Source organism: Euleptes europaea, chromosome 6 (assembly GCF_029931775.1).
Source record: "Euleptes europaea isolate rEulEur1 chromosome 6, rEulEur1.hap1, whole genome shotgun sequence".
Taxonomy (NCBI): domain Eukaryota; kingdom Metazoa; phylum Chordata; class Lepidosauria; order Squamata; family Sphaerodactylidae; genus Euleptes; species Euleptes europaea.
In genome coordinates, this window is record NC_079317.1 from 55,938,015 (window position 1) to 55,954,685 (window position 16,671).

The following is a 16,671-nucleotide window of genomic DNA, read 5'->3' on the forward strand; positions in this document are numbered from 1 at the left end:
CATGCAACACAGGAAGAAGCAGTTTCAGCCTCCCCTCCATGCTGCTTTGGAGAAAATGGCTGCTTTGGCAATTGGACTCTGTGGCATTGAAGTCCCTCCCCTCCCCAAACCCCACCCTCCTTAGGATCCACCCCAAAAACCTCCCACCAGTTACGAAGCGGGACCTGACAACCGTACACATTCACAAGCAGAAAATGGAGGGTCAAAACTCCCCTCACAAATCTGATACAAAGTCTTTGTGTCATCTACCAGCAAACAGGAGGACTTTGTAACATGTAGCAAGGTGCTTACATGGCTACTTGTTGCAGTAATACAAGAACCATTGCCTGTCCTTCTAATCTAAATGCTTTTGAAAATGATTCCAAAAATAACTTGTCTCTCCAATTATCTTTAAAGTTCTGAACTGAAGTGGGGGAAACCCAAGTAACAGTTATATGTGTACTACTATAGGACTGTGGCATGTTCCTTGCCAAGAATTATTCAATTGATCTGTGCCCTCTTCTCTCAACACACACAGCAAAAGGAAGATTTATTTTTTAGCTAACAAATAACAGGCCTGGTGTTCTTTTTTTTTTCTTTTTGTAAAAAAGAAAGCAGCAGTTATTTAGGAAAAAGGAAATTTTGGATATAAAAGATGAGACAGAGTGAAAAAACAAACCCTCCTGCCTACATGAAAATTAATAAGTATGCTTGAACAAGGAAGAGACTCACTGGACGAAGGAAGGAGGTGAATGAAAACTTGTTCACCATAACAAAGCTGCAATTATTTTTAAAAAGGCAGATCATCACATTATCTTATTTTTGCTATGACCTGACAGCAGGCCAACAATAGTGCCAGTTGGCTGCTGCTGAGGAAGCAACTCTTTTTGGGAGACTGGAGTTTCCACTGTGAGCCAGGAGAAATCTCCTCTCAGTCAGAATTGCTGAGCTCAAAAACATCACACTGTTTTTGTGCTCAGTGCTTTTCTATACTTTAATCTATATTTTTGAGGCCACAGACTACTCTGCAAAAGCAAAGTTTGGTTTATTTGAGAATTACTTTCCTCCCCCTTCTAAAAAGGTATTTTAAAAAATAAATACACAATTCCATTCACTGGACTGTACTCACCCAGTCTCTTAAACTCATGAAGCTTCCAAATCCTTCCCCCTACAGGTTCTTTAGTGATTGATGAGGTAAGGCACTCAACCTTCGAGGCATCTGTTCAAAAGACAGGCCAGTTCTGCTTGGCACAAACAGACGGAAAGGACCGGGTTCAGGGCAACCCCAAAGAAAAATTATGGTGTCTGGATTTGCTTGAGTTCTTTGTTACTTGAATAGAAGGCATTTCAGTTGCATTCTGAGCCCAACACCAAAATGATTTCCTAAACTCTACAAATCATTGTGGCTGAATTATTGGGGTAATAACCCCAGTAAGTATTTCAGTTAGGGCTACACTTAAAGAAAGATGCCTTTTAAAAAATGTTGGACCAGCTGCAAATTGAGCCTGCCTTTTGGAAATTTCTCTTGAGTTGCTCTGAAAGGTGAAGAAAGTGTCCATATATCCAGAGAGAGGCAATGCCTAACATAGGAAGCATAGCCCTCACTGTCAATTGGCTGTTTTTCCTCAGTGAGATCATAAAGCACCCAAAATTAGCAACATGATCGAATCATGTTCCCCATACAATTCCTAATTGTCTGAGGCACAACAATTCAAAAGGAGAAAAGATCCAGGAAACAATTGTGTTCAAGTATCACAGAGGATGCTTATGCAAATGACAGAAGAACCGGAGTTGTTCTTATAGTGAAGCAAGATGTTGCACAAGCAATCAGGGGCTATAATGCAAAGTCTGACCAAATAATATCTATCAGACTTAATGGAAAACCCATCAACATAACCATCATTCAAGCTTATGCCCAAACTACAGATGCTGAAGAGGAAGAAATTGAAATATTTTATGCAAGCATCCAGGAAGTAATTGATCATAATCATAAACAAGATGTGCTGATAAACATAGGAGACTGGAATGCAAAAGTAAGAAACAAAGTAGAATCAAATACTGTCAGAAAAATTGGGCTAGGAGTACACAACGAAGCAAGTGACTCTTAGAATTCTGTGAAGACAACAATTTGTTCGTTGCAAACACATGTTTCAGGCAACCAAATAGAGTGTATATTTGGACATCACTGGATGGCCAATACAGAAATCAAATACATTACATAATCGGAAGCAGAAGATGGGAAAGTTCCATTCTCTCTGCTAAAACAAGACCAGGAGCCAACTGTGGTACAGACCATGAACTGCAAGAAATCAGAAGGAGATTGAGACTGGGAAGGGTAGCCATGAAGGAACTGTATGGGGGGCCCTGACTGCATTGCTGGGCACAGGGCAGCTGTGGGCTCTAATGATGCACCATAAGTTTTATGAAAAGTTTTATGAAATTGATTAATTGGTAATAATTTTAATGATTTAGGTAATTATTTTATGTTTTTATTATACTACTGTAAGTTTTGTATAATGTTGTGAGCTGCCCTGAGCCCAGCCTGGCCGGGGATAGAGGGTGGGGTAGAAATCAAAGAATAAATAAATAACCAAGATCAAAATAGGTCATACTATAATATTTGCCATTACTATGTATGGATGTGAAAGCTGGGCAGGAATAAAGTTGATTCGCTGGAAATGTAGTGTTAGAAGAATGTTTTACAGATACCATGGACAGTCAAAAAGACAAATCAGCAAGTTCTAGATCAAATCAAGCCAGAACTCTCTGTAGAAGCTAAAATTACCAAGCTGAGGCTATCGTACTTTGGTCACATTATGAGAAGAAAAGATTCACTAGAGAAGATAACCATGCTATGAAAAGTTGAAAGCAGCAGGAAAAGAGGAAGATCAACGTGAGATGGGTTGACTCAATCAAGGAAACCACGTTTTTGCAAGACCTGAGCAAGGCTTTTAATGATAAGATGTTTTGGAGGTCATTCATTCATAGGGTCGCCATAATTTGGAAACAACTTGATGGAACATGAAACATACCCATCAAAGAGAAATAACGGCAGTGAGTACAAATGAAAAAAGATGAATATTTGCCTAATTCAGGGAGTTTTAAGAAGCCATTTTATTCTCCCCACCAAAGCATTACTTCCAGCCTGGAAAAATGAAATAGTTGGATATTCCATATAAAATTAATGTTAAATTCTATTCAAATGAACTTTTCTGATATCTGCTGCCTTCTTTGAACACATGAAGCTGCCTTACACTGAATCAGACCCTTGGTCCATCAAAGTAAATATTGTCTACTCAGACCAGCAGCGGCTGTCCAGGGTCTCAGGTAGGGGTCTTTCACATCACCTACCTGCCTAGTCCCTTTAACTGGAGATGCCAGGGATTGAACCTGGGACCTTCTGCATGCCAAGTAGATGCTCTACCACTGAGCCACAGCACCTCCCCCTCCTTTTTTCTTTTAAAAAAACAAACCATGCAGCTCAAGCCATTCAATATATATGTGGTGAGGTCCTATGAACCAGAGGTGCATGGCCAGACTCAGCAGCCTCCTGAGAACCAGTAGAGTTCACTAGCAGACTTTCCACTGATGCAAAAGATGACATCAATCCAAGACGTCAGTGGGGGTGATGTTGCCCAGTTCCTTTTCTTCATAGCTGTAATTCATGACATTAGGGGGCTCCTGTGACTCCAAGCATCAGTTTTTTTGAAGTCTCAGGAGGCTGCCAGGGAAGGAGGATGTAGAAATGATCAGCTACTGCAAGTGTCTTCCATTCACAGTTTGTGTCATTCAACTCAGTTTTTACAAAATCAGTACTGAGTTGAAGCTACCCACTATTTTTCATTAACATTTTCAGCAGTGCTGAAAAATGCCTTCCTTTATTATTGCCACGCTTTGAGAAAAGTTTTGCTTATTTAATTCACCCTCACTTGCCCCCAATGACATAATCACTCAGTCAAATCAGATTGGCAACGCAGCATCATGATGTCATCCCATTCACAATTCTGTTCACTATTGCCTGTTTGGACAGGATCCAGAAAGGACAAAGCAGCAGCAGTTGAAGAGGGAAAATGTGTCCATGGGATGTTTCTGCGCATTACCATTAGCTTTTAATGGTAACATATATATGCTCTGTTGGTAGGGTAATAAAGCAGGAAAAATAAGGCAGAGACAATACAGAGATTTTGACAATCAAATAGGGTATATAAGAACAATCTACAGTTCACTAAATATTTCTTCAAAACTTTAGACTCCAGGCGTGCCCACCTGCCACTCCCACTGGGAAAAAGACTGTGAAAAAAATAAACTGGTTTGAAACTGATGCATCATAAGCAATTTTAACAAAATGAATGCAACTTAATGTCTATACAAAAATAAAACCAAAAAAATCAAAAATACCAATAACAAGCATAAAACAATAACTAAATACACACACCTCAAACCGACGTGTTTTGGCACCAAATGCTTCTTCCATGGAAGAAGACGAAGAAGAGTTGGCTTTTATATACCGAATTTCTCTACCACTTAAGGCAGAATCAAACCAGCTTACAATCACCTTCCCTTCCCCTCCTCTCAACAGACACCCTGTGAGGTAGGTAGGGCTGAGAGAGCTCTAAGAGAGCTGTGGCTAGCCCAAGGTCACCCAGTTGGCTTCATGCAGAGGAGTGGGGAAACCAACCCAGTTCTCCAGATTAGAGTCCGCCACTCCAAACCACTGCTCTTAACCACTATACCACGCTGACTCCCAATTATACTAATAATGGCAAAATCTGCTAAATCTACATCTAACATTTATGAATAATTTACAGGGATCTTTTGAAATATATGTTTTAATATCCACAAGGCAGTCCAGAAAGTAGCATACAATAACTACTTCCATCAAAGACTGGTTTGTAATAACCACCATATAACAAATCTATCTTATTTAATAAAATTGGGTACTCAAAGCATTACCAAAAAAAGTCTCAGAGAAAACACAATCAGAATATGGAGAAAGGCCATTTTCAGTGCAGTCCAAAACCGAATTACACCCTTCTAAGGGTGTAACTTGGTTTAGGATTGTACTGTTAAAAAGCCAATATATTCCAGAACCCTCCCTCCAAAAAAAAACTTTACTGAAATGGATGACAAAGGCACAAGATTTCCAAAATAATGTTGCCTGTTCAAAATCCCTGTGAACCTTCCCCTGCTCCTCCAGTAGCATCAACAAAGCGGAAACATGCCAAATGATGAAGACTGAAGTTCCCTGCCACCACTCCTCATGCTGGAGGGGAAACTTCACAGTGTGAAGGTATCATGGGGCACAATTTGCTTTACTAAACATTCTTATGGCCACTTCACATGCTAAAAAGTCCTTAGTTTGTTGGTGGATGACCAAAGGACTTTGCATACGACATTCCTTTTGTGCCTCCCAGACTCACACAATATCTTTTAGCTTCACAATTGCACCACATGGTAGAGAAACTTTGACTTCCCTCTGTGCCATTTTGGATTCCTCAGAACACCCCATACTGTAGAACCACTACATTGTTTCCAAAATCATGTTTCTTATGTGGTTGCATGCAAGTTTCGTAACAGTCAATAGCAGTTCCACGGGGCAGTTTGAAGAAGCAAAAATGGCTGGGAGAGAAGACTGAAACTGCTTCTACCTGCGCACCACAGTCACAAGGAGAAAACATGCGTGGGTTTGGGTGGCACAAAACTCCCACTAAATGTGTGATGCAAAGTCCTTATGTTATCCACCAACTAACATGAGGGCTTTGTAATGCATGCCCACTGGTTGTTATTTCAGTGGTCTTTGCTAGAAGCCACACATTTTTAACTTCCAGATCCAGTTTAATTAATACTGCTACATTGTTGTTAGTTAACAGTATAATTGTCACCATTAGAGAGGGTGAGATAGCCTGCTGCAGGTGGCAGATTTGGGAGTACGACTGGAATTGTACTAAAGGAAATACTTCTTTAGGCAACAAATGATTAAAATGTGGAATTTGCTGCCAGAGGATGTAGGGATGGCCTCATGCACAGACAACTTTACAAGAGGTTAGGCAGATTCATGGAGGACAGCTCTATCAGTGGCCACCAGCCATGGTGACTAAAGGGAACCTCCACATTCAGAGGCAGTAAGCCTCTAAATACCAGTGCCAGGAGGCAACATCAAGAGAATGCCACAGCATCCATGCCCTGTTCTTGGCCCTCCATAGTAATAGGTCGGCCACTGTGTGAGACATGATATTGGACTAGATGGACCACTGGTCTGATCCAGCAAGGCTCTTCTTATGTAAAAAGGTAAAGGTCCCCTGTGCAAGCACTGGGTCATTCCTGATCTATGTGGTGATGTCACATCCCGACGTTTACTAGGCAGACTTTGTTTACGGGGTGGTTTGCCACTGCCTTCCTCAGTCATCTTCCCTTTACCCCCCCCCCCCACCAAGCTGGGTACTCATTTTACCGACCTCAGAAGGATGGAAGGATGGAAGTCAACCATGAGCTGGCTATCTGAAACTGATTTCCGTCGGGAGCAGAGCTTGGACTGCAGTACTGCAGCTTACCACTCTGCTCCACGGGGCTTCTTATGTACTAGTATTTATATATTGTAACTTGTTATCATTGTATGTTTACCACCATGAGCTGCTCTATTTGGATTTTACGCTTCAGCAAGTAGAATATTTTGTGTTATCCCTGAAAACAGCACACAAGGTATATAAATGTAGAAGCTGAAATTTTTAAAAACAGAGATGTGTATCCCAGGTCAAATGCTCAGTGCAGATAGGTTTTCTACCACAAATATAAACAACGTTCCGTCTCTGCCAAACAAAAAAACCATTCATCCCCTCACAGAAATGACAGCCCCACTGAATCAGTGTGGGAAACAAGCATTTTCAAAGCTCGAAAGCAGCAGGTGAGGGAAGAGCCACAGTCCCTCTTTACACTAGGAGAGCAACACCAGCTGAGCAAACATCAGGGGAAATACAGGCATCAGACTTTGTCCTCATTTCTCTTATACAACAACAACACCTGCACTTCTCATGGCGTGCCCATTCAGGGTGGAACCGTAACCCTTGAAGGGTTTTGCTTTTTTGAAGATGAATAATGAAAAGAAAAATGTTTTTAAAAAACTCTTCTGAATTCCCAATTTCAACTTTCAAAGTTCAAATATTTTGCCTTGGACTCAAGAGAAGAAAATTTCTCTCCCAGATTTACAGCTCAGAGCAGTTTTGTGCAGAGGACTTTCCCTGATGGTATGTTATCCTTTATCACCTAGTGCATTTCACTCTGCTGCCCTCCTAACAGTACAATTCTAAGTATAATTACACACGCCTAGGTGTGTTGAAATTAATGGGCTTAGAATGCTATAACTCTGTTTAGGAGTGCACTATGTTAGATCTGCAGTTAAATGTAAACCAAACCATAAACCAATGTTCCGTGTCCACATACTATCTGAGTTTAAGTAGATAACTTGGGGCCGCAAATAAGTCCAGTATTTCAAAATTCCTTTTGGATAGAACCCACCTGAAATCTGTTCTATAAGAGATTAAAGGTATGCAAGAGCTACACAATGCACTCCTCCTCATGCTGATTCAAGATGTGCTTCCACTTTAACCCAGGCCGTCAAAAACCTAACTATTTGAAGTATCCATCTGAAACATTCTCCTTTTCTCACCCATCTCATTGCTTTCACTACCCAGTGTAACGGTCTGTATCCAGCCACAGTGAGGATGCCAACCTCCAGGTAGTAGCTGGAGATCTCCTGCTATTATAACTGATCTCCAGCTGATAGAGATCAGTTCACCTGGAGAAAATGGCTGCTTTGGCCATTGGACTCTATGGCATTAAAGTCCCTCCCCTCCCCAAACCCCACCCTCCTCAGGCTCTGCCCCAAAAACCTCCCTCCGGTGGCGAAGAGGGAACCCTAAGCCACAGAGTTAAGAAATATTAAATGTTCTAATGTTTTCTAAGAGGGGGAGGCAATTCCCAATTCTCCCTTCTGCTGCTGCCCACTGAATCCACCCCTCCAATATTGCTTGAAGGGGGGATTAATGGGTCATCATCAGGAACAGCTTAATAGGAGTCTGAATAGGAGGGGAGAAAAAGCAGAGATCACTGCCCTCTCTCTAAAGCGCCCTTAAGTATTCAGCATGCATTTGGGTGCAGGCCAGTTTCTTATCAGTTTTCTAAATGTAGGCTCAACATGTTGCATGGCTATCAAGCAGGCCACTGAACTGAACTGGAGCTTGCTTCTAGTACCTTAGGGTTTTTCTGATTTTCATGACATCTTGTTCCCCTGCCACCTTGCTGCTCTCTCGGCCTCTCTTCTTTCCCCCTCCTGCCCCCATGTGCCTTAAGAGCAGCTGTGGGGGTTGCAGTTATGACTTTGTGCCTGGAGTCATTTGTTTTTTCTTTGGAGGCAGGAGAGAGACTGAATTCTTTGGGAATGATTTATCACATGGCAGCAGGGGCGAACCTCATTTATTTGTCTAGCTGCATATGGTTTTACCACCTATGATTGCACACTGATTATTATATGGTGTTATTTTTCCCAGTTGTATACTTTGCACCTTTTCATAAGGTTAGATTAACTGGTCCCCAGTGGCGTGTTATTCATTATTTTGTTTGCCAGCTGTCTGGAAGGGCTTAGGTTCTCGGCTCTTCCCATCACTCCCTCTCTTCAGACATACCTGCCTCCAGATGAGTCAACTTGAAGTTTATACTCGCCAATGAAATACTGCACCAATTCTAATTCTCAGATTTGCTATGGAAGCTTTACAAGAATGGATTGAACTCTGACGTTCCACAGCTTCCAATGAAATTTCCACATTCTCATCCAAATTCCCCATTCTCACTCGCTACAATAAAACTGCTTCTAACTCATGCTTATGCAAATGAGCATTATGTATTCTAATAGTATTTGCATCCCCTGTGAATCTGAATCTTTTCACGCAAAGCTTCCATATTTTAATCATGTTATGTCATCTAATCTGTACTCTCATAATATAAGATTCTTTTACATCAAGCCAAATTCACACGACTGCAAAAACCATCTGTATTCTTTTGCTACTTTAATCCATCTGTACCAAATGGTTATCATTTCAGTGAGTGAAAAAAAATTACAAATACACTGGCTCGTATCTGACCATGCAGTTGGTCAAATGATAGAACAGCATATCTATTTGTGGAAGAGGGGAGTGGCAATTTCCACCAATTTCCCCCAACTGCAGCCCCTCGCTTTACCTCCTGCACTTTACCTCCTGTAGTGAGGGGATCTGCTGTCCATCAGGAACAAAATATCAGAGGACTTGATGGGCTGCAACAGGAGGGGGAAGCAGAAAAGCGCTGATCCACGAAGTCAGTGGATGGTTGAATAAACGCCACTGGGTCTATTAAGTGTGTGCTTGGAGGGGGGGGGAGTTATAATTTTGGATCTGGGATTCAGGGGAGATACCTTGACCTTGTATTCCTGATTGTTGGGTAGCACAGTACCGGCTCAAGATTCAAATCCGTGGGGTTTTGGGGAGTTCTGGAATTTACTTCTAATTGGGGGGAAGCAATTCAATGGTCTGGTACAGCTGTTTTTAAAGATAAAGGCATCAAATTTGCACAGGAAAAAAACTCTTCTATCTAGTCAAAGGACCCCTACGTTTCAAGCAAAATGGACAAAGAGGTTCAGTTTTACAACCCCCCGAAGTAGGTTTCTCTACACGCAGGAGCATTCCTCTCCACTGATTGGGGGGGGGGGGGTGCTGTCTGCTGGCATTAAAAAGTCCTGTCTGTATCTGGGGTTTTTTAATGTAATTTTTACAGTGACTGACAATTTTAAAACATTACCTTTCTGCTGAAAACTCTTCATTTGCCATCCTTCTCGTTATGGTCTGTTGTCTCCTTTCACAACGTCAACGAGCCTTCTTTTGCAGAACACCCACCCTACCCCACCACCGCAGTCTTCGAAATTTTAATTTTTTTAAAAAAATGGGATATGTGTATGTGTGATTGCATGTGATGAATCAGTCACCCAATTGCTATGAGATACATGTCTTCCTGCTGATGTGTCCACTACAGGGTTTCTTTAATTACCACTAGTATTTAAGGAGTTCCTCCAAAAGAGGGGGGGCAGCACCGGGGGATGGGGCAAGGGAGTCCAACTCTGAGTCTGCTTCCATGGACTCAGAGCACTTCTCCCTGCAGCCACTTGACCTGGGCCAGGAAAAAGCATTCCAAACTGCGAGGGGCTTCTTGGATTTAACTTCCTTCTCTGGTGCTTGTCTCCAAAGGTGGTCGACTGGGAGTGCTCTCATGAAAGAATCTATTGGAAGGGGAAAATGCCATTGCCGGGAAATCAGGTGAATAAACAAAACCCACCCAGTGCTGCTTCTGGTAAACACCCAAGCTTGCTTGCTTTATCTATCTATCTATCTATCTATCTATCTATCTATCTATCTATCTATCTATCTATCTATCTATCATTTGTTACTTATAGTCCACCTTTCTCACTGAGACTCAAGGCAAATTACACAGAGCAAGTCAATAAACACTGAAATGAAACAATGGGGGCATGCAATCATCAGTGGAATCGAATTTGGGTTGTAGAGCCAAACAGAAATCTAAATGACAGAATTGACGCAAAACAGAAATGTTAACATGTCACTTTAAAAGATGTAAGATTACACGGTAGGATCCACCTTACAGCAAACTATGCACAGCAGTATAGACCACAGTCCCAAGTAACTTTGTGAATCATTTTGTACAGTGCTACCCTATTACCTGCATAGAAATGTCCCCTTGAATAATTCAGTTTTGCATAGTTTGCGAAAAACCAGGCAAGTGGGAGCCTTCCTGACCTCCTTGGGCAGGCCATTTCACAAGGTGGGGGCCACAATGGAGAAAGCACGTGTCAGGCCGTTGTTGATTTTGCCCATTTGCAGGTTGACACCTGGAGAAGGCCTTGTTCATATAAATGAAGCTGCTGTGGTGGAACTTGGGAAAAAAACATTGATTTTTTTTGGGGGGGAGGGGTGTTTTGTAATGCCTGTGAATCTTAGATTTATGTTTACCGTTTGGGAAATCATGTAACAACTCAAAACAGCAATTTGTGTATATATTTTCAGCTTGGGATTTTTAGGATGCACACCCCAGTGTCTATACATTTAAAAGAATGCATAGGGCTTCTAATTGAAAAACTGCTGAAAGTATGGCAGGATGACTAGAATTGGCCAAAATTAAAAGAGGAATATGGATTTTTCCAGAGAAAACTGCAGATCAAGCAGCAGGAACCTGGCTTCTAGACTACTTCTAGATGTAGATGGTAACTCCCTGAATTACTAACCCATAAAAGGTAGGTACTTCCATCAATTTTTCAATACCAGCCTCATGTAGCCTTTTGCTTCTCTTTTTTCCTCAAGCCTCATGGTTTCCCCACATTTCCCAACTGCTTGTCAGTTGCCCCATAATGGTCGTTGTTCACCCTCCCATCCTGTTTACTAGGCTACTTGTAATTCAGCCACTGTCACCTTCAGGCTCAGCTACCAAAGCATTATTAAGGCTCATTCACTAAACATGTGAAGATGATGGCAGCATGTTACATGCTGTCATTTCATGTAGTGACATCATATGGTAAAATTTAACTAGGCCTATAGACCTGGGTAGAATTGCCTGGATACTGAGGACGGACCAGGGAATGATAAATCTTAGAAGGCCCTTCTTCTCCTCAGATGTCATGAATGGATATGAGCCCCAACAACAGCATACTATCTTTCTTACATGACCTTTTATAGCAGAAAAGACATACCCCATCTTCCCTATATGAGCTTGTACAGCAGCAAATAAATCTGAAAGCGGCCCATAGACAAACACAGTATTTACAGTTTGGGCTCTGAGTAAAAGGTAAAAGGTAAAGGTCCCCTGTGCAAGCACCGGGTCATTCCTGACCCATGACGTTTCCAAGGCAGACTTTGTTTGCGGGGTGGTTTGCCAGTGCCTTCCCCAGTCATCTTCCCTTTACCCCCAGCAAGCTGGGTACTCATTTCACCGACCTCGGAAGGATGGAAGGCTGAGTCAACCTCGAGCCGGCTACCTGAAACCAACTTCCGTTGGGATCGAACTCAGGTCGTGAGCAGAGCTTTTGACTGCAGTACTGCAGCTTTACACTCTGCGCCACGGGGCTCCTTGGGCTCTGAGTACTGTAATTTTTAAAAGGAGGTTTTTGGAGTTCTGCATGCTTAATAAAACCCCTCTCTGCCTGTTGAAGATTTTATATTACAATCAGGAAGCAAAGTTACTCAGAAGATTTCCGGGGGCAAAAAAACAGAACATACTAAAGTGGCAAGGAATTGGCATACATCCAAGAGACAGCTTATAGAAATAAACATCAAGGTTGGGTTGTTGTTGCTTTTTAAAAGACAAGCATGCAAACCTGTCTTCATCTGCTAACCTTAATAAATTACTCATTCTTCCTTTTAAATAACGTCATGTACAAATCTCCAGTTACTGCAATGTATTTGCTACTGCTGGCTTTCCCAGAGCTGTTTATATTTCCATTTATCCACGCATTACATCATCCTGTGGTTTTCTTAAAGGTTGCCAGGGTAGGTTGAAGACATGGTTGGAATCTCTCTTTACCCAAAACCAAATAATGTTGTACTATGAAGAGATTTAGGTAAAGCCCACACTTTGCAGTGAAGGAACCATCACTCTGTACCGTGCTGTGCCTTTTCTGTTAGATTTATTTTCCTGGAAAACATCAAACTTTTCAGGCATTGCCTTTACACTGGCCTTATAATGGCTGGCACCAGTAGTAAGAAAAAGAGTTGGTTTTTATATGCTGACTTTCTCTATCACTTAAGGAAGAATTAAACAGGCTTACAATCACCTTCCCTTCCCCTCCCCACAACAAACACCTTGTGTGGTAAGTGAGGCTGAGAAAACGTGACTAGCTCAAAGTCACCCAGCTGGCTTCATGTGTAGAAGTGGGGAAACAAATCCAGTTCACCAGGTTAGCCTTTGCCACTCATGTGGAGGAGTGGGGACTCAAACCCAGTTCTCCAGATCAGATTCCACCACTCCAAACCACTGCTCTTAACCACTACACCACTGTATTATGGGAGAGTTAAGAAAATAGAAGGAGCAGGAAGGCACCAAGAGTGACAGGACTGCCTCACCTCTTATACATTAGCCTCACAGGCAGAGCTTACAACAGAAAGAGCAATAGATGAAGTTCCCCTGATGCCTCTGGAATCTCAAAACATGATCAACTGCCCTTGGAGACCAGTAACACATTCTAATATTGGTCAGGAGGGGAATGCTATTCTTCCTGCAAACTACTAAGAAGCTTCAACAAAGAGGCCAAGGCTCCTACTAATCTACGGCCCCTCCCACAACGCAGGGCAGGCAGATGAAGGATGTGCAATAAGGACCTAAAATGACATTGGTTGTTTTCAGAAGTGGAAGAAAAAAAGAGGGGAATAAGACCCAACCTAAAAACAGAAGCTGGGTACCCGAGGTTGGGTAAAAGGAAAATATGTATATAAATGTATATAAATACTGTAAATATAATTTATTGGAAACGCTATGTAAAGGTTAAAAATATTTTAAAAACATTAAAATAGCACAATGGCATTTCCTAAGGTTGACATCTGTAACCACAACCAAACGCGTTTCGGCCTACTGGGCCTTCATCAGTGGTTAATTAAAACCCATGTTAAGCCTGCACACATTTACAGAAATAAATACATACATACATATACAAACTGTTCAAACCCAACCAGGCATGTGTATAGGTTGTAAAATCTATTGCCAATTACTCAAACATCTGGTCAGATTAGTTCTAGTTGTAATACTGGTTAGTATATGTCTCTCATATACTATGTGTGCAGGTATCAGCCTAGTAGAGCAGTGTGTTTTCATCCAGTTCTAGGTACAGCCTCCCCAAAGCCACGCAAGGAACATTCCCGCTATAGTGAAAAGGCCAGAGCAAATGACCACCACCAGATTAAGAGCTATCCTCATACTGAGAGCTATTTGACTGGTAAAAGTTACTAGAATTGTAACTTTTAGGGATTTTAGGATCAGCTATGCTTAAATTGCTCATAATCAATCCCAAATTCTTGTGCTTTCTAGTGACCCTCTTTCCCAGCTTTTTATTCATAATTCACAACTTTGGAACTGGGATTTGCTCCTAGTCTCAGGTGCAAGGATTACTACACTAGCAGAGGCTGGTGAGAAGTGACACAAGGAGAGCCAATGGGGTACAGTGGCAAGAAATGCTGCAAATAGGCCCATGTTTAAATCCCCATTCAACCACGAAGATTATTATTAGGTGACCTTGGGCCTATCACTGATTCTAAGCTTAACACACCTCTGGTAAGCACACCTCACAGGATTGCTGTGCAAATAAACTGGCCGGGGGGTGGGGGGATCATACATAACATCCCAAGCTCCTTGATGAAAAGGTGAGATAAAAACTAAAGAAAGTTTTGTGAAGGTTCAAGATGGCCTTATGTGACTATGAATAAAGTTTACAGAGTACAGATGCTTCTTGTTCATCATATATTAAGACAAGCAAACTGCCTATCACATATCCCCTGACTGCCCTTTGGGGTTCATCTGAAAGGAATTTCCATATACACAGTCAATCAGACCATAAAGCCCTCATACGGAGCATCAAGAACAGTAGAAAAATCTATGGAAAGAAAAAAAGAAAATAAAGCTCCCATTAGTTGTGGGAGTTTTCCCAGCTGTGGCTATGGATTCTATGGAATGATTTATGAACAGAACAATAATTGCAATAAAGAGGTATAAAGGATAGTGTGGGAAAAGTCAAGAACACCCTGCCTGCCTAAACTTATTCCCTTTTGCAAAAAAGCAAACATTACCTGAATTTTTCATACTGGAACTGTTTAGTTTGGAATCTTTGATGACCAAATGTTTAATCCAAAGTGTGGGAGCTGTGATTTCTGAAAGAAAAAGATAAGACAGAAGAACACATGCAATTATTATTTGTTATTCAACAGAGCAATAGCTTCCATAAAAAAGAAGTTCTTCTCCATAATTCCACCCAGTTTCTTAAATTACCAAATTTTGTATGTTTTTTTTTAAGTTCTTTATATTTGCTTCTTGATTTTATCCTTACATTTTCACTGTCTTATCTTTGTTGTTCACATGCCCTAGGTCTCCACTGGACCATCAACCCATATGTTAATTTTAGTTGACCACGTGCCTTTTAATACAATTAAAGGCCCAGAAGGAAATACATGAGAAATAAATAGATTAAGGATATGGCCAGCAGAAGGAATTGGTGAAGTAGGAAACAACTAAACATTTCATCCAAGAATCAGACAACTGATACAGATATCAATTCACCCAAAATGAAGACAGGGAGAAAAGGACACATAAATTCTAGGAAGCAAGATTCCAAATCAATGAGAAATTAAAGAAAAGGAATAGGGGTGATAAATGACTGCAACTAGTAGATTTGCCAAAGAATAAAAACAAAGGGCATTATTATTTTAAATTAAAAAAACATAAACGAAAAATAGGCTCAAAACAGCAGTTGGTGGAAAGAACAAAAGCTACCCATCCACTCCTGACCCAAAAGGAAGAAATGGAGATTAATGTGAGATTAGCCAGTGTCACAGAACCAAAATGTACTAGCAAATGCTTCAAAACAAGAGGGAAAAAATGGGTGATATCCTGAATTTAGGCATTCCTGAACTTGAGGGAATAAAATATAAAGGGCACCGCACACACCAAAGAGATTATTTGCCTGTGGGCAAGAATTTATACTTGTACACAAACAAATCTGGTCTTCCTCAGCAGCAGCAGGCCACAAGTTGGAGCGTGGTTCGTCTCAGTGTTTCTCTCAACCACAAGTGGGTCACAAAGCCTGCAGAAGTGGTTTCACAGGCTCTTGTAGGCTCACGGTGGCTGCTCCCTTCCCCTTCTTGCCTGGTGCCCAGTCAAATTCACACTGAATCTCTGAAATGGAGGAAGTGGGGCATAGCAAGCCAGCCAGGCAACCAGCAGTCTGTGGTGAGCTAGGTTGTGCTTGGAAAACAGCACCTTCTTGCCCAGCACAGCAGCAACTGCAGCTAGCTCCATCATCCCCCACATATTTTCCTCTCTTCAGCCACACTCCCCACCCCCACTTTCCTTTGATGGCAATGCCACCTAGCTGTTTCTCAGCAGTCACTAAGGTGCTTTTTTTGTTTTTTGAAAAGGCCATTGATGAGCTGCACCTGCTCTTGCAGTTGCTACGAACGGCCAAAGGAATGACTTTGCCCAGGAAAGTTTCCGGAGGTGCTGCTCCAGCCTGCTCCAGATGTGCAGTTTCTTTGCTGCTTGTTCCAGCCCTGTTTGGTGCAGCATCATCTCCCAGGCTGTGTGCACATGAATGCGCTTGTGTGCTTGTCATGGTAGAGGGGGTCATGGGTGACAGTGGTGACATTATTATACTTTGGTATCCTACAGAGGAGAAACATCAGGACCAAGTTATCCTTGACTCATTGTCTCTGACTGCTGGGAAACTACTATTTATATCCACCTTCTGGCTCCACCTCTTCAATCTTCACCAAAGAAAGAGCCGATGCAGACTGTGGCTATGGGGTTCTGCTTGGTGCTTCAATACTCAGAAGTGGTGTGTGGCCTGAACTGAGTTCACCAACCTACCTTTTAAAATTAGGCCTGCTCTTTGTGGACTAAGTT

The 16,671-nt window shown here is 41.8% G+C and overlaps 1 protein-coding gene across 2 annotated transcripts in view; it reads right to left on the bottom strand.

Moving 5' to 3' along the window:
• Positions 1-16,671, bottom strand: part of SMOC1 (SPARC related modular calcium binding 1) — a 74,800-nt gene that overhangs the window by 22,748 nt on the left and 35,381 nt on the right. For both annotated transcript variants that reach the window (XM_056852108.1, XM_056852107.1), the window contains exon 6: positions 14,844-14,924. In XM_056852108.1, the coding sequence (XP_056708086.1) occupies positions 14,844-14,924 (81 nt within the window). The remainder of the gene's footprint in view (positions 1-14,843; positions 14,925-16,671) is intronic.